The 22,241-nt window shown below is 55.6% G+C and overlaps 1 protein-coding gene across 2 annotated transcripts in view; it reads left to right on the plus strand.

Annotated features, from left to right (window-relative positions):
- Positions 1–14,452, plus strand: part of BRF1 (BRF1, RNA polymerase III transcription initiation factor 90 kDa subunit) — a 74,869-nt gene extending 60,417 nt beyond the window's left edge. For both annotated transcript variants that reach the window (XM_006839479.1, XM_006839480.1), the window contains 13 exons: positions 3,264–3,413; positions 3,826–3,919; positions 4,877–5,003; positions 5,793–5,832; positions 5,912–6,004; positions 9,939–10,208; positions 11,091–11,152; positions 11,407–11,488; positions 11,572–11,627; positions 11,798–12,054; positions 13,735–13,786; positions 14,036–14,213; positions 14,415–14,452. In XM_006839479.1, the coding sequence (XP_006839542.1) occupies positions 3,264–3,413; positions 3,826–3,919; positions 4,877–5,003; positions 5,793–5,832; positions 5,912–6,004; positions 9,939–10,208; positions 11,091–11,152; positions 11,407–11,488; positions 11,572–11,627; positions 11,798–12,054; positions 13,735–13,786; positions 14,036–14,213; positions 14,415–14,452 (1,499 nt within the window). The remainder of the gene's footprint in view (positions 1–3,263; positions 3,414–3,825; positions 3,920–4,876; positions 5,004–5,792; positions 5,833–5,911; positions 6,005–9,938; positions 10,209–11,090; positions 11,153–11,406; positions 11,489–11,571; positions 11,628–11,797; positions 12,055–13,734; positions 13,787–14,035; positions 14,214–14,414) is intronic.
- The last annotated feature ends 7,789 nt before the right edge of the window (positions 14,453–22,241 follow it).

Genomic DNA, 22,241 nt, shown 5'->3' on the forward strand with positions numbered 1-22,241 from the left:
AATCTTTATGGGAGCAGAAAGCCTCATCTTTCTCCCATGGAACAGCTGGTAGTTTCGAACTGCCGACCTTGAGGTGAGCAACCCGATTCGTAACCACTACGCTACCAGATAGGTACTGTGTTACCACTGACAACATTGTACTTCAGGCTAGATTTGGAAATAGTGTTTTAGGGGATGAATGTGATGTCGTTCCTCGTCAACGTGTTTCTGTTGTCTTAGGCTGGGTTCTCTAGAGGAGCAAAACCAGGGAAGCATATGAACGTGTTGTGGTTGTGTGCTGTTGAGTCAGTTTCAACTCGTACTTGTATAGGGTTTCTGAGGAGTTTCTGGGGGGTTTGAACCATTGACCAATTGTGGAGACTTCTTGTTGTTGTGAAGTGCTGACGAGTGTCGTTTCCTACCCATAACCACCCTGTATCGGTTTCCCAGAAGCACCTGGTGAGCTTGAACCACCGAACTTGCAGTTCAAACTGACTTTGCAGTCTAGCGCATTAACACACAGCGCCACACCAGGACTACAATGTAGCAGATCCCAAATCTGTGAGTTAGGTGTCAGACTGGAGGCCCCAGACAGGCAGGCCAGGTGACAGGCAGCTGGCTCACGCCTTAAGAATGCAGGATTGAGCGAGAATGAACTTCGTCAGAGCATCTATATCATATGGGGTGCAGCCTCACTCCTAAAGATGCCCCCCTTTCAACTGACAGTTGCTGTTTGTTTACTAAATGACAAAGTGGAGGTTCAGTACAGAGTATCTGATAAAGTAGGGAATCATGGACAACTTGGCACAAATCACCACACCTGACGTTACAGTAGACCAGGTGATGGATTCAAAATGGCCAATAGCAGTCCATTCCAACTCACGAGTGCCTAGGGTACCAATCTTTTAAGTGCTCAGTTTTGAAAACTTGCAATTTTCCTAGATTCATACTTCATACAGAGCCCTGGTGTGGCGCTGTAGGGTAAGCACTGGACTGCAAGGTCAGTTTGACAGCAAGGTTGGTGGCTTACACTCACCAGCCGCTCCTTTGAAACTCTATCCAGGGTCGGCGCTATGAGTTTGCACTGATCCAATGGTTACAAGAGCATTCCTTGCATTCCCTGTTCTGATTATTAGTGGATATTTGCCGCTGTTTCTTCTTATTTGGTGTCATACCACATCAGCAAACAAAGGTCCTCAAAGCTTTGCTCCATCTACATCACTAAGGGCGACTCTACTCTGAGGAGGCAGCTCTTCCTCAGTCATGTTTGAGTGCCTTCCATCTTCAGCCACTGGAGCTGACAGTGTTCTGTAGCCAATTACTATTATGTCTGTATTTTGGAAGCAGTGTTCCAGGTCCTTCTTCCTAGTCTGTCTTAGTGTGGAAGCCCCTTTAAAACCTGCTCACCATAAACCACCACTGTGTGACCCACTGGGGGGAAGGACATGCTGCCTGGCCCCATCCATACAGGGTTAAAGGGTCCAGAGGTCAGGCCGGCTACTGCTGACGGGCAGGGACTTGGAGCTGCCGTCTTAACAGGGAATGTAAATATGTCAAAGTTATAGATTTTCACTGTGAATTTTAGCTTTATCGTAATAAAGTTATGTAGAGTATTTACTCAGTTTCTCATTCCTAATGACTCCTTGTGATTCTTCTCTCTTTGCCTTTGAAATAGACTTGGAGGAAGTTTGTGTATTTATTGAACTTTTCACAGTATAAGCCCTTGGTTTTATATTTCTCTAAGTTCTTTTCTTGGTGGTAGTCGGTTTATTTCTTTTTTCTTTATTCGTCCTTTTTGCCTCCTTTAAGTAATTTATTTAGTTAATTAAACAAAATTCATTATACCACAGTGGCTGAGTTCTCAGCCAAGTCTTGGTGTGGTGCTGTAGGATAAGCAGTGGACTACTAACTGCAAGGTTGGTGGTTCAAACCCACTAGACGCTCCTCAGAAACCCTATACAGGGTCACTGAGTCAGAACTGACTCCACAGCACTGAATAACAACACTAGAGGAAACAACACTCGTGCCCTACACAACTGCTGGGGGTCAAAAGGGCAAAGGTGAGAAGGGCTGGGAAAGGGAGGAAATGGAATAAGTGAGTTTACATGAAAAAGAGTGCAGTCTTGCAATTATTGAGATGAAACGAAGTGTGTGATTTGTTGAATGCAAAACTGATGATCTACCCTGTAAACCTTCACTCAAAAGGTCAGCGGTTCGAACCCACCAGCTGCTACTTGGGGAAAAGATGTGGCTGTCTGCTTCCATAAAAGTTACACCCTTGGTGGCCCTGTGGAGTCATTCTGTGCCCTCCTGTAGTGTCTGTTGAGTCTGAACTGACTTGATGGCATTGAGCTTGGTGGGTTTTCCTTTTGTTCTTCTAAAGGTTTCATGTATTTTGTGTTTTGCATTTTGGTCTGTGATCCATTTTGATTTTGTGAGAAGACATTAAGATCATTGACTAAATCCTTTTTTGGCATGTGGTTGTTAATTATATTATAAAAAAGATGCCTCTTTTTTCCTTCCAAGAGTATCTTTTTTAGCAGTCTAGTCATTGACATGAGGGCTGTGGGCTGCTGCTTCACACTGCCCACATTTGAGGCCTGGCCCTCACAATGTGGTGGATGTGGTTTCAGCCCACTGTGCCCTTCCGCCCAGCTTCCTGCTGACCTGAGCTGATCGGTGTGGGGTTCTGAGCTGGGGGGCTCAGTGCAGGGCAGGGTTACAGGAGTAGACAAGTCCCTCCACTTCTGGGGCCCCAGGGCTCACCTGCGTCCCTTTACTCCATCACCCACCTGCCACTCCTCACTGTCCCTTGCCCTCAGCCCTGCCGCCTCCTCCTTGGAACCTGACATACCACGAGAGGAAAGAGAAGAAGGTAGAGATGGAGGGAAGTGTGTCTGACCCCGTCCATGACCATGAGATTCAGGAGTAGCCAACTTGACAGTGTGTGTGACTGTGTGTGACTGCGCATGACTGCGCATGTGTGTGTGAGTGGGCACAAGTGAGTGTGCATGTGTGTGTGTGTGCATATGAACAGTTAAGTGTGAGGATGTGCATGTGTCGTTTTTGCCCCACACTGTGGAGCTGACGTTAACTGCCCCGCTGCTCTGAGAGGCTTCCCTGTGTCCTGTGGCTGGAGTGTCACTGGATCCGAAACGTCACCCATGGCTGTGGCTGAGAGGCCAGGCTGTCTCGCCCATTGTGGGAAGAGGACATGGGACCCTACGTGGGGCTAGGCGGGAGCACCCTTCGACAGACGTGTGTCACACTGCCCTTACTTGCAGACCCCTGTCTGTACATCCCACGCTTCGCCCACCTGCTGGAGTTTGGGGAGAAGAACCATGAGGTGTCCATGACGGCTCTGCGTCTGCTGCAACGCATGAAGAGGGACTGGATGCATACCGGCCGGCGCCCCTCGGGGCTGTGCGGCGCAGGTATGGACAGTGATGCTTCGTGCTGGAGGAGGCTTCCTTCCCGTGGGCCTCACTCTGGACCGCAGACAGCTGTCACTCCCCACGGTCACGGCACACTCCGAGATCAAAGTTCCCACAAGTCTGTCCCAGGGGTCCTTGCATTCTTAAGTGGGGTGCTTAGGGCTGCACTCTTTTGACTCTTTAATCACCATGTGTCCCAGGTGAGGCAGCATAGATGTCCAAGGAGTCTGTGGTTGTGAGGTGTGATACCTCGATTGTATCTCCAGACCTCCCTTTGGGGGGTAATGCGTGTCCTGCCCTGGGGGTCTCTCGGCACATGGCGTGGCCTCCAGTATAGGGCAGGCTGTGATCCTGTGTGGCAGCAGCGGCGGTGATGCTTGAGTGTCACTGGGCCCGTCTTTGTGTGTTCCAGCTCTTCTGGTTGCAGCCAGGATGCATGACTTCCGGAGGACCGTCAAAGAGGTCATCAGTGTGGTCAAAGTTTGTGAGTCCACACTGCGCAAGAGGTGGGTGTGCTCCGTCAGCAGGGCCGCTAAGCACACCTTGCATCTAGGCCTCACCTACATATCCCCAAGGCTGTGCTGTCCAAGTTTGGGGGCAGCGGGGAGGGTCCCTGTCCCCTACCTGAAGGCAGGAGGGAGGCGGAAGGGGACGCTGGGTTCAGGCACAGTGTGGCTGCTCTTGATTTTGAGAACTCAGCTGGCCAGCTCCTGTCCACCTCTGCACAGCCTCCCCAGGGAAATAACCTCCCTGCACACAGCCGCCCAACAGCCCTCAAGCCTCAAGTGGCAATGTGACTGCAGGTTTGATGGACTGAACATGCTGTGGTTACTGTCCTATTTAGTGTCAGCCTGCGCACACACACCTCGTGGCTGTGTTCAGAGGCAGATGGAAACGCGTTTGCTTTCAGTATTTCACCTCTAATTTGCTTTAGAGCCCCCAAGAGTGTAAAAGGTTCTTGTGCTCAGATGCTCACTGCTGAAGGCTTGGAGGGTTGAGTTCACCCAAAGGCATTTCTGAAAAATCAGCTACACACAAGCTGTGGAGCACAGTTTTATTCTGACACACATGAGCTTGGCATGTGCCAGAATTGACTCAAGAGTAATCATTTTTGTTTTTAACTTTCTTTAAAAACTCCTTCATTAACATTTTGAGAATTCTGAAATGTAGGCAGTTATTCAGCCTTTAGCTTGTCACCTGATTTGAAGAGTGCCACCTTGGCTGCTGAAGCTTCCACATGGCTCTGCTGACCAGAACCCAGGGTCAGGGTTAGTGGAGGGGGAGTGGGGCGGTAGCCTCCTCTCCCAGGAGCCCGGGGTCTCGGGTTGACAGTCTCGGGTTGGTGGTCCATAAGCCCCCCTCCCAGCCATCAAGCTGTCAGCATGGTAGAACTCACAGTGCAGAATGTAACACTCCTGTATGGGGGTCCTCTGGAGTCAGGTGTGACCCTCTTGGTGTTTCAGGCTCACTGAGTTTGAAGACACACCCACCAGTCAGCTGACGATTGATGAGTTCATGAGGATTGATTTGGAGGAGGAGTGTGACCCCCCTTCATACACAGCAGGACAGAGGAAGCTTCGGATGAAGCAGGTAGGCAGGAGGTTGGCTGCAGCTCTGGTCAGTGGCCTGTGACCACAGGGGAGCCGGCGTCTCCTGTGGGCTCAGACTTCTCGGAGGGATGGAGGCTGTGGGCAGTGCTGGATTTGCTGCCTGAGGCATGCTGGTGGTCTTCTGTTGCTGAAGGACCCATGGTGACCACGTCTTTGCTATTGGGGTCATCTGAGTGGTTCCTCTTCTCAAAACCCTTGCGAGGTTTCCATGAGCAGACAAAGCAGCTATCGGGAAAACAGTCTCTCTTCCTCTCTGAAGTAATCCACACCTGGGGCAGCTACAGAGAAGGAAGCAGTTGGAAGTCTGCGTTAAGGCTTCAGAGGAGAGGCCAGTGGCCAGGTCCCTTTAGGGGCACCTGCTGTGGGCTGGTCTTGTCGGCAGGAATGGGCCTCACTCAGCGTGGGCGCTCATGGTCAGTGGGTCGACAGAGGGGGGACTTGGCAATTCTCCTCAGCCAACTTGTGGGGCCCCGCTGGCTAGGTCTCTGGTTGGGCTGCTCCCATTGGCTAAGTGACAACAAGGAGCAGGGAGCCTTGGGCCCAGCCTGGGACCTGCCCCAGCCAGGCACTACCGTCCGAGCCTCTTCTGGGGCATCTGTCAGGAGGAAAGCAAGCCGGGAGCATGGAGCTGCCTCTCTTCACGACTGTAACCTCCTGAGGCCTCCTGCCTGGGCAGCCTGGGGGGTGGGCACCCTGAGCCCCTGGATACATGAGATGGCGCCGTGCACATGTCTGAGCCCTTCCCTGATGGCTGCCGCCTCCCTTTCAGCTGGAGCAAGTCCTGTCCAAGCAGCTGGAGGAAGTGGAAGGTAATTCATACGCCCTACTACACCTGACACTCGTCTCCAGAAAAGTGGGTTTTGTGCTTACTCCTAATTCATCACTTAGGGGAGATCTCCAGCTACCAGGACGCCATCGAGATAGAACTAGAAAGTAGCCGGCCGAAGGCAAAGGGGGCCCTCGCCACCCTGACCAAAGACGGTGAGTTCAGCCCACCCTGTGATAGATATTACAAGGTCCTCATCCTGGGGTCACTCTGACCTGTTACCCTCCAGGCTGTTCCTTGTGGTCCCTGTCCCCATGCTGACTGACGCCCAGTCTGGCCCCTCGTCCCATGTCCAGTCCCTTCTTGTGGTCCCTGTCCCCATGCTGACTGACGCCCAGTCTGGCCCCTCGTCCCGTGTCTAGTCCCTTCTTGTGGTCCCTGTCCCCTCCTGACTGACGCCCAGTCTAGCCCCTCGTTCCGTGTCCAGGCTGATCCTCGACACCCCACTTTAGCCACCTTACGACTTCCTCTTGCCTTTCTGGGCTGCCTTTTTTTCACCATTTCTTAGCAGATATACCTATAGTTTGAAAATCCCTTGATTTTCCCATTAAGCTTGCTTTTACATTGGCTTGCCAACCCTCCTGCTTCTACACTGGTATGGTCAGAAGTCGCTACTTCTCGAATCTTCCTTGTCTCTCAGTGGCTCTCGCTGTGCCCTGCTGTCAGCCCCCGAGGAGCTCTCTCCTCCCACGCGGTCGTGGCCGCATGCACTGGTGCCGCATGCACTGGTGTGAGATGGTTCCTCGAGCTCTGCCTCCACAGTTCCCTCAGCCCTCTGTCGCTTCAGCCCTCGGCTGGGCACAGAAGTTTTGTAGGTCAAGGTGGGGAGGTCTTATGATTTCTGCTTCCGTTGTGTGGTAAGCAGACAGTCTGTTTCTGAGGTGCTGGTGTGAGTCTGAGTCGGCCCCTCCCCTCGGTCCACACTCCCCCTTCCCACACAGAGAACTAGATCAGCCCGGCCTAGGAGGTCAGCTGGCTTACTTTTCCTGCTGAACCATGTTTCCTGGGCCGGGCTGACCCTAGGAGGTTGGGTACGGCTTTTGTGGTTTTCTCTGAGATTGCTCCCCTTCCTGACTCAGCCTGGGCTGTAGCACTTGCCCGATGGTAGCACACAGCTCAACCCCTCTGCCTCGTGCTTCTCTGATGAGGCCTACGGGATGGACACCACCTCCCTTGTCCCCCCGACCCCGTGTCGTCCTGCCCTGATGCCCGATTTTAGCGGCCATTGAGACTCCTCCTTGGGCCATCTAAGGTGGTACGGCCAAGTGCTGATTGGCGTGGGCCCTGGTTAGAGGGGGCTGGTCAGTGTGGGTCATCTGTCCAGCTGTGGCTTAGCAGGGCCAGCCTGGCGGAGGAAGTGGGGGTAGAGGAAGAAATCAGCCCCTGTGGCAGCTAGAGCACTTACCTGCAGAATGGATGGCGTGCATCCAGCATACTGGCTTGGGGCCTGGCCTCGGGGACCAGCATGGACATAGCAGAGACCCTGCCTGGCTTCCCGCTGCCGCTGTGCAGAGGGGAAGCCAGGGGTTGGCACAGGGTAAAGGGGCTCTAGTGGGGCCTGTGTCGGGGAAGGTTATGCGGAGCTGCTGAGGGTCCTGGAAAGGATTGTCAAGATGGTAGCCCTTTGTGTCACACTGAACTTTCAAACTAGCTCACACAGAACAGCAGTTCAAGAGACAGTCTTTTTAAATGAAGTGGGCACTCACTGGTCTTCTGCCACCTTGACTGAGGTAGAGTTGGCACCCAGGAAATGACAGGTGTTGAGTGTACGCTGTGTTCATGTCTGTCCCCTGGTGCTGCTGTAAGAGACACCACATGCGGACAGTGGACAGGACAGAAATTCATTTTCTCAGCGTTAAACCGTAAAATCCAAATCCAGTGGTGTGGAGTGGACTCCAACTCATAGTTGGCCCATGGGCCAGAGTAGAGCTGCCCCCTAGGGTTCCAAGGCTGTAAATCTTTCTGGAAACAGCCTGCCTCATCGTTCAGAGCAGCTGGTGGGTAGCCACCTGGGCTCGGATTTCTCCTGTTAGGAGACTAGAAGTCCACAGTTCGGGAGCTGCCCACATGGCTTGGTACTGCTCTCATTTTCCCAGGTTCTTGGACATCTGTCTCCCCGTCTTTGCTCACTTCATGTAAGATCTGCCTTTTCACAGCTCAGAAAGCATTCCTCACGCCACAGCCTACACTGATAATTAACCGTCCATGCTTACCCTACAGCACCACACTGGGACTCTTTCCCACTTATAGGGGTTAGGCTCTAGAATACCTATTCCACTCTGAAGGGTAAGCACTCCTCGGGAGCTCTGAGTTAGCACCGACTCAACTGCTTCCCAACGGCAGCAGTGAGTCCACAACAGTGAACACGTGTTTGCCACCCGGACTCCTCATGAGGAGCTTGTAGTAACTTTCCCTTGTCCCCAGGGAAACACTGGTTTTCTTCCTGTCACTATGGATGAGGAGCATTTTCTGGAATTTTATATAAATGGAAGCACATAGTATGTAAGTCTCATCAAGTCGGGTGACCGTTTTTACACTGTTGTCCATGTTGGAGGACATGTGGATTGTTCTGTCTTGAGGCTGTAGCAGATGAAACCACGATGGGCAGTCACATAACACGTTTCTTTTGAGCGTGGGATGACTGGGTTGGTGGTGGTGGTTGTTGTTAGGTGCCATCGAGTGGTACCATCCCGTAGCGACCTCATGCACAGCAGAACGAAACACTGCCGGATCCTGGGCCAACCTCACTACTGTTGCCACACTTGAGTCCATTGATGCTGCTACTTAGCCAATTCATCTCATTGGGGGTCTTCCTCTTTTTCTCTGATGCTTCACCTTACCAAACATGATATCTTTCTCCAGTGACTGGTCCCTCCTGACAATATGTCCAAAATATAAGAGACAAAGTTTGGCCATCTTGGCCTCCAAGGAGCACTCTAGCTGTACTTCTTCCAAAATGGATCCATTGGTTCTTTTGGCAGTCCATGGCACTTTCCATATTCTCCTCCAACACCATAACTCAAAAGCATCATTTCTTCTACGGGCTTCCTTATTCACTGTCCAGCTTTCGCATGCATATGAGGTTATTGAAAATACCATGGCTTGGGTCAGGCGTACCTTAGTTCTCAAGCTGACATCTCTGCTCTTCAATACTTTAAAAAGTTCCTGTGCAGCAGATTTGCCGAGTGCAATACGTCGTTTGATTTCTTGACTGCTGCTTCCACGAGTGTTGATAGTTGTCCCAAGAAGAATGAAGTCCTTGACAACTTCAATCTTTTCTCCGTTGATAAGAATGTTGTTTATTGGTCCAGTGGTGAGGTTGGTGGTAGGTGTGGTTTAACACTCAGAATTGGGCCTGCTTTTTCCGCAGAAGCTGCATCAGCCTGTGTCTACCAGGAGTGTGTGAGAGCGCCAGCTCCTTCCACCCCCAGCAGCACTCAGTGTGGTCAGTTTCATGAACGGCAGTCTTTCTATAGATGTGCGTTTCCCAAGACTGATGATGTCAAGCACCTTCTCATGTGTTTATCTTTGGCAACACATCTGTTTGGTGAAATGTCTCTGCCCATCTTTTACTGTTTGCAGACATTTCCTCCCATCTGTGGTTTGTCTTTTCATTGTCTTAACAGTGTCTTCCAAAGTCAGAAGTTCTGAATTTTGATAAATAGAAAGCATCAGTGTTTTCTAGATTTTGCTTTTAGGGTCACATCTAAGAAAGTTTTGCCTGATTGAAGGTCAAAAAGATTTTCTCCTATGCTTCCTTTTAAAACTTTGCGGTCTGAGTGCTCACATTTGGGTCATTAATAGAGTTTGTGTTTGTGTGAGGCTTGTGAGGTATAGCTCTGTGGCAGGGAGTTTGTGTTTGTGTGGGGTGTGTGGGGCCTGTGACAGAGGTTGTATTGACTTGAGATGTGTGGGGTGCAGGTCAGGGGACATTCTCCTGCCCCATCAAGTGAAGGCAGCCCTGAGGGTCTCTCTCTCCTGGTCGAGAGAGAAGTACCTCTTGCAGGTTAGCGGAAGGGTTTTCTGTCCAGGTTCGTCCTCAGAGCTAGCTTCTCTGCCTGGCTGACGAGTGTCCAAAATGTGTCCCAGGCTCCACTGAGGATACTGTGTCCAGCTTATTTGGAGAGGACGATGCAGAGGACGAGGAACTAGAGGCCGTTGCCAGCCACCTTAACAAGGACTTTTACAGCGAGCTCCTTGGTGATGGACTGCCTGGCAGCTCAGAGTCAGTGGGGAGCACCGAGGAGGGGAGCCAGCCCCCGGCCCTGGAGTCCCTGCTCGGGCCGCTGCCCACGGCTGCCAGCCTGGGCATCTCCGAGTCCATCCGAGAGTGCATCTCCTCCCCAAGCCGGGACCCCAGTGAGTAGAAGTCGGGGAGACACTAGTGGGAGGTCTCTGGGTATCTGAGTGGAGGGGGTGGACCCCCCCTAGAGCAGGTGTTCTTTGAGGTGTTTTTAGGAGGGTGGACCTGGGGGAGCGCCAGGGGAGTGGGGGCCCATGGTGCTGAGCATGCCTTGTCTCCATCTTGGGGCTGGAGTGTGGGGGTCCTGGGTCCACTGGCCCATCTGCTTGGACGACTAGACGCAGGCACGGGGCCGGGTCCTAGGTAAAGGGACCTTAGGGTGGTGTGCACTGGAGTGTGGGGTGACCTCCTGTGAACTGGGCCCCAAGGAGGACCTCATCCACCGACTTTGTCTGATCTGGGAGGACGTGTCCTGGGGCAGACCCAGCGTCTGTGGGCTGCTCGTTGCCCCATCTCTGAAAGCGCCCATCACTGGCAGCCCCAGGAGGGACCCCTCCCTTGAGTCAGGGCCAGCTCACCCCCATCACTGCCTCATGCTCCTGAGTGAGGATCCACAGATTGTTCATCCAGCATATCTGAGTGCAGGAGCTGGCTGGGCCACGAGGGCTGGGTGGAGCACCAGCCAGGCGTCTTGGAGCTGCTCAGGCGTGTCCCAGGCTGGGAGGGGCTGAGAGCATGTGACAGTGGACTCCGGGAGTCGAAGGGCTGCCCGGGTACTGAGGTGAAGGGAGGCCCATCTGTGGGACAGCCCTCGGTGGTTCCAGACAGCACTCCGCTTCCCTCTGGTAAAATTCACCAGAGGCTTGTGTCAGCACAGCGTTGAGGGATGTTGTGGCTGGCGGTGCTGAGAGCAAGCCGTCTATGACCCCTTGCTGTCGCGGGCCTGTGAACCTTAACCAGTGTTCGCTCAGCAAACTGATGGTCATGCTTCTCTCTAGTGGACACCTCGGAGGACGGGGAACTGGACCTTAGGGGCATCGACGACCTGGAAATCGACAAGGTAAGCTGTTGTCCAACTGCGCACATGTCCACCGGGGGGGCGCTGAGGTGGGGGTGGCTCCTAAGCTCCCTCAGGCCAGTTTTCAACTCCAGGCAGAGGTGCACAGCCTGAGTCCCTGGGACCCCGCCCCTTCCTGGGTCTGCAGTCTTGACAGGCACGGGACTGTCTAGCACTGGTGCTCAGCCGCAGCTGGCCCTGTTGCGGTGAGCACCGTGTGTACACGCTCAGCGCTGACCCCATCCCTGCCTGTGCAGTACATCCTAGATGAGGCGGAGACCCGCGTGAAGGCCGAGCTGTGGATACGTGAGAACGCCGAGTACCTGCGTGAGCAGAGGGGTAAGCTGGTGCAGGCAGGTGGGAGGGCGGGCCCTGACAGTCCGCAGGGAGGGTCCCCTGAGCCGCAGCTCATGGTCTTTCAGAGAAAGAGGCCAGGATCGCCAAGGAGAAAGCCCTCGGCATCTACAAGGAGCACAAGGTAGGGTCTCCACCACCTGACACACCTGCGCCTGCGTCCTGGGCTCCGTGGCTGCTTTGCTGAATCGTGAGGTGGGGAAGCATCTCCAGCCCTCCCTTTGTGTCTGAAGGCACCCAGGGAGAGCCTCTCGCTCGTCCACTCTGCAGCCCGCCCTTCTCTGCACTATACAGCCAAAGAAGTCCTGTAAGAGGCGGGAGCCCATCCTGGCCAGCACGGCAGGGGAGGCCATCGAGAAGATGCTGGAGCAAAAGAAGATCTCCAGTAAGATCAACTACAACGTGCTGAAGGACTTGGACGGCGCGGGCAGCCCACACGGAGAGGACCAGGGGCTGCCGCCGCCGCGCACACCCAGCATCAGGAAGCTGTCTCGGAGGAGGACACCGGCTGGCCGCAGTGCCGCTGACCCCGCGGCCAGTGTGGGGAAGAGGTACTGCTGGGCGGGGGTACCCCCTAGGGCTGCTTGTGGGGGCCCGCTCTTAATGCTGAGACAGGGTGGTGGGTGGGCTTGGGCAGTGTCTTCTGATAGTGGCCATGGTCACTGCAGGAGGGTCACAGCTTTGCAGTGGGAGGCCTGAGTCAGAGCCCACCCTCTCCTTGCCCCTGGGCCCAGCCATCCACCCGTTCCCTGCCCAGCGCACAGCCCCGGAGGCGGGCAGGGGTGACCACTTACTTCCCCTTTGTGGGGCTGCACCTCCCAGCTCCACCATGCTCGCGGCGGTTGCCTGGCTCATCTGAAGCGGGCACCAGCCCCCTTGCGTCTGTTTAAATGCTTTACTGGGACTCGGCTGTCCGGGTCCTTGTCCATTTCTGTTCGTCTGTTGACCCTGTCACCGTCCGTGTATTTGCCAGGACAGCAGCACAAGCAGTGGGGACACAGCGTGACGGGTGGGCGGAGTCTAGACCCCCACTTTGAGTGCTCCGTGTTCTGGGACTCGGCCAGGTCTGCCCTGCCCCCGCCAGCCTGGGACCTGTCCACGAGACCTGGCTCTTCTCCCCCTTGGGTCCTGGTTTGCCCCAACGTCCCCTGGAGCTAGGCCAGGCCCAGTCCATTCAAGGTCCTGCCTGAGACCCAGAGGCAACTGTCTGCTTGGGCAGGGGACACCTCGGAGTCTCAAACTAAAGAGGACACAGCTCCTGCCTCCCATCCAAGGCATCACGGGCCCACCTCCCAGCCCTGTCATTCCTCCTGGATCACCGGGGAGTCTTGGGGGTCTGCCTGACCCCACCTTTGCCCTCCTCTGTCCTCCAAAAGACACCTGGCATCAGCAGTTGGCGTGAGATTGAGGGATAGGGTTAGCCAGAAGATAGAGTCTCCCCTGGATCCCACCTCAATGGGACCCTTCTGGGGCCCAATGTTTCCAGTTAAAACATGCGCTGGCCTCTCATCAGTCAGGGCCCACTCTATCGACTGCTGGGCCTTTGGGGACAGGAAGACTGGGTGGGTGAGCTTGGTCAGGACCCCTGTTGTCCGGGAAGGCACTGAGGACCCATGCAGTCTGCTCTGTTGGGGGTCAGGGCAGGACCTACTGCTTTCCAGTGGACTCCAGCGTAGCCGCTTCCAAATGGGACCTGCTCCCTTCACTAGTGTGCATTGGGCCGCAGCCTCCTCAGCCTCCCGCACCTCCTACAACTTTAAGGGCTGTTCTCAGGGTCACCTTCCCTGGCTGCAGGGCCTTTCTGGGTGTGGCCACACAGATGGATGGGCCAGAGGACTTGCTGGGGAAGGATCTGCAGCCCCACCATGGCCCTGGCTATGTCCAGTGTCTACGAGTGGACATTAATTCTGCCCCACTTTTCCTGGTGGCTTAATGTGAATTGTTGTGCACCGTTGGGTCGATTCTGACTCACAGTGACCCAACATAGGGTTTCCAAGGATCCACTGGGGGGTTGCAGCTCCAATGCCACCCCTGGACTCCTTACTTTCAATTAGCTGCCGGTATTTTAAAACTCAGAAGTTGAAGCTCTCATAAAAAATTCCAGTTTCCTGTTTCTGTTGGTAAGTGGGGAGCTCTGGCTACACTGGACCCAGGTGTCTCATTGTGTGTGGGGTGTGGGGTGTGCAGTCAGCATATTGTGGGGCTGAGGCCATCCCTCTCCTGCCTTCCAGATTGAGGCCTCTGGTGTCTGCACAGCCTGCCAAGAAGGCGGCCCTCAGAGAGGTGCGTAGTAAGGGGTGGGCCCCAGCCCCAGCAACAGGGGCTGGCCGCAAGTACAGAGCCCTTGCCCTCCCCAGGGGTCTGGGTGACAGCCACAGAGTGTGCCCAGTGCTAGTGGGCACTTGGCTGTCCCACTGACCCTAGGCCATCCTGAGGTCCTGACCCAAGGGGCTGTGTCCTGCTTGAGTGGAGCAGAGGGTGGTGGACATGGAGCCAGTAGGAGCTGTCCCAGAATGCCTCTCCTCACTGCAGGCTGTGCTCCCGAGTACCCCCGCCCTCCCCGCCCCTGGTGCTGAGCCTGTGAGGTCTTCCATCGTTGTGGAGAGCGGGCCTGTATCATACCACCATGAGGAGGACGTGGAAGAGGACGATGGCGAGGAGGAGGAGGGCGAGCCCTGCGTGAGCGCCCTGCAGATGATGGGGAGCAACGGTGGGTGGTGGCCCCACAGGTGGTGGGCAGCAACGGTGGGAAGGCAGCTGTCTGGGGTACACCTGCCCTGGAAGTCCGGGGGGAACCCCGCATCTGACTGTGTCCTGTGGGTGCCCTGGTGTTGTGGGAGCCACGGGAAAGGCAGGAGCGGAGCCCCTCCCCTGACTTGGTTCTGTGGTTCTCCCCTGCTGTTCTCTGCAGAGTATGGCTGTGAAGGGGATGACGATGATGGTTACTGATTTGAGACCACACCCAGCAGTGGACACGGCCCTCAGTCTGCAGAAAACCCAGCAGGGCAGCCTCAGCTCCCAGGCAGGGTGGGCCAGAGACTCAGTGACCAGGGGAGTATCCGCCGCCACCACCACCGCTGCCGCCACCGCCGCCGCCACCGGCCCAGCCTCTGTGGGACTCAATGACAAGGGGTGTGTGTGTCGCCCGCCCACTCACCCAGCGTCTGTGGGACTTTGCTGTTGGCATCATGTTTTGAGCAATGTAAGGAGTTTTCCACCCAACGGGGAAGCTGGACCCTTGTCTACCTGTGTCTGGTCACTCATGCCAGCCAGCGTGCTTGGGCACCGGCCTCAGTCCTGCTTTCGGATCGCTGACCCTCAGAGGAACATTTGTGCCCGCATCCTCGGGATCCCAAGTGCGGGAGGTCGCGTTGTTTGCAGAGGAGGAGCGCTGGCCCACTTCTCAGTCCCGCCCCCAGCCCCGCCCCTCAGCCCCGCCCCTGCTCCTCAGTCACGCCCACAGCTCCTCAGCCCCGCCCCGGCACCTTAGCCCTCCCAACTGCTCCTCAGTCTTGCTTGGTGCTCCGTGTTCCGTGCACCTTCACCTCCTTGCCAGCTCCCAGGAAACTGGCCAGCCCTATATGGTGAGCTTGGTGGGACTGTGTCCCCAGATCTGACAACCTCACTGCTCCAGAGCTGTGTGGCCCCTTGGGGAGGCTGCAGGGTCCAGGCGGGTGGATCATGAGATCTATCGGCGCGCATGTACGCGCACCCTACCCCCACCCCACTTTGCTACAGCAAAGGGCCCACCCCAGTCACACCACTTACTCTGCAGGCTCCAAGGCGGTCAGCAAGTCCCCATTGTGGCCCCAGTGTCCTGCGATCACTGCCCCCTGGGAGTACCACATGCAGCCTGCAAGGTGTCTTTCCAGCGGGGCAGATGTGGGGTCAGGCTCAGGATCTGCAGAAAGAATCTAAGCAGGCACTCCAGGCTGGTGTCTTGTACTTGATGGTTCTTCGCTGAGCTACTCTGGGGGGCCAGGATGGAGTGGAGAAGTGCTTCCACCCACATGGGACAGCAGTGGTCCTGGACACCTGAGTCAGAGGTATGGAGGACAGGCCATGACCACCTGGCTCCTAGGACTGCCTGTCTCTAGTGAGCAGTGGTCCTCCTTGGTTCTGGGTGAGCCAGGCCACCCTGGATCTCCATAGGGGCTGAGTCGATGGGGGACAAGCTGCACTGTGAGTCTCACATTTGGGGACTCAACACGCTCTGCAGTCCTGGTCCCCTGGGCACCCTCTGGTGACTACTGTCCCCTGCCCTGGTTCCAACACAGACAGCCTGGGAAGTCTGCTTCCTTTCGGGTGCATCACTGGACCCTTCTGGAGGTGGGGCATCCTGGCTGCTTAGGGTGCGAATGAGGTCTCCTTGGTTGTGAGGCATGCCCCCAAACCTGAGGCAACTCTAAGTGGATGGGACTGTGGTTGAGGGGGATGGGATGTCCCCAGCCTGAGGCAGCTCTGAAGGGCTAGGACTGGTTGTAGGGGGCAGGGCTTGAGAGATGCTATGCTGTCCTGGGCTGGAGGTAGGGAGGCTGACCCATCCTTCCCCAGGGGGCAGTGATGGCCGATGACGGGGATGGAAGTGTGCAGACTGCATGTGGGGCAGAGCTCCTGGAGCTCACTAGTGGATCCGATTTGGGGAGTATAGGGACACCAGAATCCAGGAGCCTCCTGGGTGAGGGAGGGTGGGACTGTATGCTAGGCCGGCTCATCCTCCAGGCAGAGGTGAGGAGGCCCTGTTATGTGGGTGGTGGGATGGTGTTGGAAGCAGGGTTGGCTGGTCCATGGGTGGGTCCATGTGGGGCATCACAGGGACAGGAGTGAGTTTGGGGAGCAGTATGTTGGTGCACTGTTGCAGAGCCCCGGAAAGGTACAGAGTGGCTTTGTTACCTGGGGTTCCAATGGGCAAATGAGGCAGAGAAGTGGCAAACCCCGAGGTATTGCCACAGTCCCCTGGGCTTGTAGGGATGGGTGGGGCCCCAGAGGCCACATAGGCTTTCGCCTGCCCCATCTGTACCCTGGTCCCCCCATGTGAGGATGACTGGAGGCTGCAGTGGGGCCTGAGGTCACCTTGGCCTTGGCCAAGCCTCATCGCTTCTCCCGTCCCTTGTCCTGCCTTCCAGCTCTCCCTGTACAGTGCTAGGTTATAGTCTGGGCTCCATGGGGGCTGCAAGGGGCCTTCAGGGTAATGTCTGATAACAGGCAGTGTTTGGGGGCTGACTCCCACCCTGCTGTGTCCCCCAGTGTAGGCTCAGACCACCAGGGACCTGTCTCAGGTCATGTGGGCCCATCTCGGGTCACGTGCACACCTGCTGTGGACAGGAGCAGCATGGTCCTTACTGAGTCAGCCAAAGTGGTTGTGCCCAGCGACGCTGGGAGTCTGTAGGGCTTTGCCAGGGTACATGTGTGTCCATATTCAGAAGGGACTCCAGGCAGGGATGGACCATGTCAGCCATGGAAGGGCCTGGTTCTAAGGGGAGTGCCCTCACTGGGCATCAGGCGCTTTGACAATGATCCTTGGGGACAGCCAGGCCAGGCTGGCATATCGGTCCATTGCAGCCAAGATGGAGGGCCCTTGTGAGGAGGTGTGCTCCCCTTTGGAACCTGAGATCTGACCCTTCATCTTGGGGTGTGCAGGCCCTGTCCTGGGGGTGCCTGCCTAGCCCACTGTGACCTCATTGCGTGTCCGGCATGGGGCCTTCCCTGTTCCCTGACACCACTACATAAGGGCAGGTCCCTGAGCCCTCACCAAGCACTCCACCTCCCCACTGAGCTGAGTTGCTGCCTCCTCCCCCCAGGTTGGGAGGGGAGGGGGAGTTATGCTTGTCTGTGCACCCCTATACTCTGTGTCCTTGGATTGTCCATTGCTGTGGGGATCTCAGATGGGGATCCTGGTGAAGATGGAGCCAGGATCTGCACTTAGACACGCCTGGCAGGAGGGCACGGGTGCCTACAGGTGCTGAGACCCTCACACCTGACCACTTGGGCTGACTCAGCAGGGACCATGGGGCCATGCTCCCCCTGTCCCCAGCAGGATGCCACCCCCCTCTAGGGGCCCATGTGACCCGAGACAGGTCCCAGGTGGTCTGAGCCTACACTGGGGGACACAGCAGGGTGGGCACCAGGTCCTCACACACAGCCTGTGTCCAACCTTGCTACTGCAGCCCTGATGCCTCTTGGGACCCCCAGGACCCCCAAATTGTGACCACAGTGCTGGCTCCAACGAGGACCCTGACAGACCCCCTCACTTTGTTTCTCAAGTTCTTCCCAGATGGTACTGGGGGGCGGCTCTGCTCATGCCAACGTAGCGGAGAAGGGAGGATCCCCGCACCCGCATCATTTCCTCTCTTCCTTTTCCCGGTGTGAGGACCCTCTTGCTCCGAAGGACTGGAGACAGTCACTAGGGATCACTGCTACCTACCAGCCCAGCATCCGTGTGGTTTCAGAAAACGTAACTTTACCTTCTGTACTGCTTGGCATTTTCAGACCCAACCTCTGCCTTCATCCTGCCAAGACCTATGACCCCTCCAGAACCACCCCCGTCTCGTCTACCTGACCCCTCTCCCACGGACTCATTAGCCGCCCCTCCGCGCGCCGCCAGCCTGCGCAGTCCAGGCGAGTCCCTGCCACGTTGAGAGCCGGTGGAATCCAGAACCCTGACGCCTCTCTAGGGAACCCTGTCGGTGACCCCGTGACGCCAGCAGGGGGCACCCCAGGACTAGCGGCTTGGTTTAGAGACTAGAAGGGCTCCAGTATCTGCAGCTTCCTTTCTGGGGCCCTCCCAACCCCCACCACAGCTCAGGTGCCCTGCCCTGCGTACACCACCATCGTGATCTCTGAGCTATTCGCACCCACAGAGACCTGATGCTTCAGTCAGACGATGTTGTGAGGGTTCACCGGGGCTCAAGGTGGCCGCCTCTTGGCCTCGGTGGGCTTCCAGGAGCTCTCGAAGTAAAGAGCGGCCTTCCCATTAGCCCGGTGGCAGGGACTTTACCTTCCCGGCCCTTGCCGATCCCGGCGCTTTGAGATAGGCCCAATGGACCAGCCTTGCTGTCACGCCATTTGTGCCTACGTGCCTTTAGGGCTGGCCGGTCCCTGGAGGGGCCTGGGCCCAGGCCAGACTGGCAAGGGGTGGGGGCCGTGGGGCAGGGTCCAAGGCTGCCCGAGCCCTTCAAAGGCAAAGGGGAGGCTCTTTATGGTTTTCCTGTCAGCAGAGGAAGCCATTGTCCCCACACAATGGGGCCAGTGAGGGCAGGGCCCCTGACTGGTGGGACCCTGACCCTTGCTCTCAACCTTGACCTCAACCTACATGGTGACCCTGCTCCTGGCCCTGACCCACCACTTCTGTCATAGAAGAGCAGCCATGATGGGGAGGGGGCCCCTGGGCTACGGCAAGAGGTCTCCCTAGAGGAGGCAGCCTGCAGGCAGGAGGCCCTGTGTTGGAAGACAGCTGAGTAGAGGGGTTCCAAGCGTGGGCCACCATGCATTACAGACGGCAAATTGCTCCAGTCACAGGGCAGAAAAGCTGGGTCCAGAGTGGTCAAAGAGCCATTGCCTCCACACCCCCACCTACAAGGCTGGGAGCAGGGTGAGTAATGAAATTGTTTGCCAACTGTCCAAGGCCACCTCTGCCGGTCTTCCAGCTTCAGTGATACAGAGGAGACCAGGGGCAGCTGAGGGGGCTGTTGAGGCAACAGTATCTAGGAAAGGCCAGACTGCAAGTGGCCACAGGATCCAGGGATTGGGGCTGGACACCATGGCCCAGAAGTGTCAATGAGTAGTAGGGATGAAGGGAAGTGAGGAGGTCTCCCTAATGGGGCAGACATGTGATCATTTAGGGGCGGGAAAGATGTTGGACGAGTAGGTTTAGGGTGTTTCTGGGTCCGGAATTAGATCTGCCCTGCTCAGTCCTGGTGCCTGTTAGATGAGGGGGAAGGGGAACATCATGATAAAGAGTCGGGGTGGCAATCCAATTGCCCTTGGAGCTATGGGCAGGGGTACTATTCAGAGAAATTCACCACCCATGGTCCCTGCCCCCTGGCCAACACGAAGGAGGGGCATGAGGCACAGGCCTCGAGCTGACCCCTCTCCCCGCCTGGTGGGCAGTGAGTACGGAGGGAAGGGCAGCTCTGTCCCGGCCAGCAGGCGGAGCTGCGGCGGGGGGGGGGGCACTGGGGCTGTGTGTGCATGTCTAGTGTGGTAGTGGATGCAGGGGTCTCTCTCCTGCTGGAGCTGAGAGGCTAGTCTTCCCCTTTGGGTTCCTTTGTTCCTTACCCCTTCCCAATTCACGTGGGGCGCCCTGCATGGTCAGCATCGAGGCACTCTGTCCTCCAATGTTCCCATGTGCTTGGGGCAGGGTGCACTGGGCTAAGGTTGTGAAGGGGGTTCTGGGTTCTTGTTGAGGGGCCCATATAGTTCAGAGACTAGTTCCAAGAGTGGAGTGTCCGTGACAGAACGGGGCCGGGGGAGTCCTGGGAAGTCTCAGGGTGCTGGGGTGTCTACCAGGGTTTGTGCTAGTATCCAGCGTCCAGGTGAGAGAAGGTCATTTAGAGCTGGGTGGAGGGAACAGAGAGGAGATGTGGTCAGGGCATCAGGTTCCCAGAGGTGGAGAGTCCTACTCCTTACAGGGAGAAGACCCCAGCCCTGGTGGGGAGCAAGGCCTCACTGCAGAGGTGGACGCAGGTGGAGGTGTGCTTGGCCCTGGCTGTCCGCAGGCCCGCAGGGAAAGCTGAACAGGTGGGATGCCTCAGCACTGTTGGCTGGTGCAGAGAGGGCAGAGGCTGCAGAGCTGGACCTGAAAAGATGAAGGACATACCTGGCAAGAGGATGGGTTAGGCTGGGAGGGAGAGGTGGCTGGAACCAGAGCCCCACTGCCCAGTGGGGGTTGGGGGTGTGGACCTGGCTGGATGCCCGGCCAGACTCTTGGAAATGAGGGACCATAGTCCTGCTTCGAGAATGGGTTGGGAGCGGGGGAAGCCTGTGATGTCCCCGTTTGAGCTCCATGAGTCAGTAGGATAGTGTCTGGGCGCCGCAGGTCCCAAGTGCTCTGGTTGAAGGAAGTGGTGAGGGCTGATTAAGGGCGGGGGTCGGAAGCTGGCCCAACCCCGACTTCCTGTGGCCAGCAGCCTGCTGTGGCTGGCGGCATCTGCCCAGTGGCCTCCAGGGTCTGGCCACAAGGCCACTCAAAACAACGCAGCCACGATCCCTTGACCATCTGGTTGCGTCTGGGTGTGTGTGTGTGTGGGGGGATGTGAAGGCTCATCCGAAGCAAGAACAGCTGTAATTCTCGGCGTCGCAAGACAGTGGTCCCAGCCAGGATCAGCTCCTGTCTGAACATCTGGGACCCTGGGTGCTGCAGATAGTGTCGTCTCTAGGGTTGATGTCACCTGGTGTGTTAGTTCACACTCCCCTCTCCCAGTGGATGTGCGCTGTACCAGACCAAGCAGAATCTTTAGTAATGTACATTATCTACTTTAATTATAGAATCCCATGATACACTTGTAAATTGTTAAAATGTAATATTTCTTGGGTTATATGAATACTAATAGCAAAGTTGTTTTGTAAAGCCTTTCTACATTGGATTACATACATTATTCGTAACTGGGTGACAACCTTTTTTAAAAAACGTTCTCCTTTAATTACTACGTCATTCTCAAAGAAAGTAATCGATCCAAGTTCACAAATAGTAATGACCACACTTGTAGTCACAGCACCAGGGAATTGGAGATACTTGAGCAACTGTAAAGACACCCGCAGAAAGGAGCCTGATGCCCGTGCTTGCAGGGCCTGAGCATCAAACTCATCACTGTAACGGGGGAAATGTCAGCTCTGACAGGGACGTGGTGTGAGTAGGTGTCATGGAGTAAGTAGCCGACATAGCTACCGTCTCTCTGCACAAGCCTGGACCTGTGCCATCCTGACAATTGGTACACTTGAGCTCACAGCTCCTGCTCTGCCAGTCCGTCCGTCTTGTCTGTCTTCCTCGTTTCTGACCCTCCACTTTACCAAGCATAAAGGCCTTCTCCAGGGACTGGTCCTCCTGATAGCATGTGTGGAGTATGAGAGATGTCCTGGCTCCTAAGGAGCACTCTGGCTGTACTTCTTCAAACACAGATTAGTTTGTTCTTCTGATAGTCCATGGTACTTTCAATATTTTCCTCCAACACCTTAACGCAAATGCACCAATTCTTCTATGGTCTTCCTTATTCAGTTGCATGTGAAGCAATTGAAAATACCATGGCTTGGGTCAGGTCCAAGTTAGGCCTCAAACGGATCTCGTTGCTCTTGGAACACTTTCATGAGGTCTCATGCGGCAGATTTGCCTAATGCAATACATTGGTTAACTTTTTGACAGCTGCTTCAATGAGTGCTGATTGTGGATCCAAGTAAAATGAAGTCATTGATCATGATGTTACTTCTTGGTCCAGTGGTGAGGATTTTTGTTTTCTTTACATTGAAGTGCAACCCATACTGAAGGCTGTAGTCTTTGATCTTCATCAGTAAGTATTTTAACTCCAGTCCTGATGCCACATTCTTCTTCATATAATCCAGCTTTTTCTTCACTCAGCATACCGATTGAGTAAGTACGGTGAAAGAATACAACCCTGACACACACCTTTCCTGATTGGAAACCAGTCACTATTCCCTTGTTGTTTGAATGATGCCTCTTGACCTATGTGCAGGTTCCTCATGAATAGCCATAATTCCCATTGTTATCCAAAGGTTGTCGTGATGC

The sequence above is a fragment of the Chrysochloris asiatica genome, unplaced genomic scaffold, assembly GCF_000296735.1.
Source record: "Chrysochloris asiatica unplaced genomic scaffold, ChrAsi1.0 scaffold00025, whole genome shotgun sequence".
Classification (NCBI taxonomy): domain Eukaryota; kingdom Metazoa; phylum Chordata; class Mammalia; order Afrosoricida; family Chrysochloridae; genus Chrysochloris; species Chrysochloris asiatica.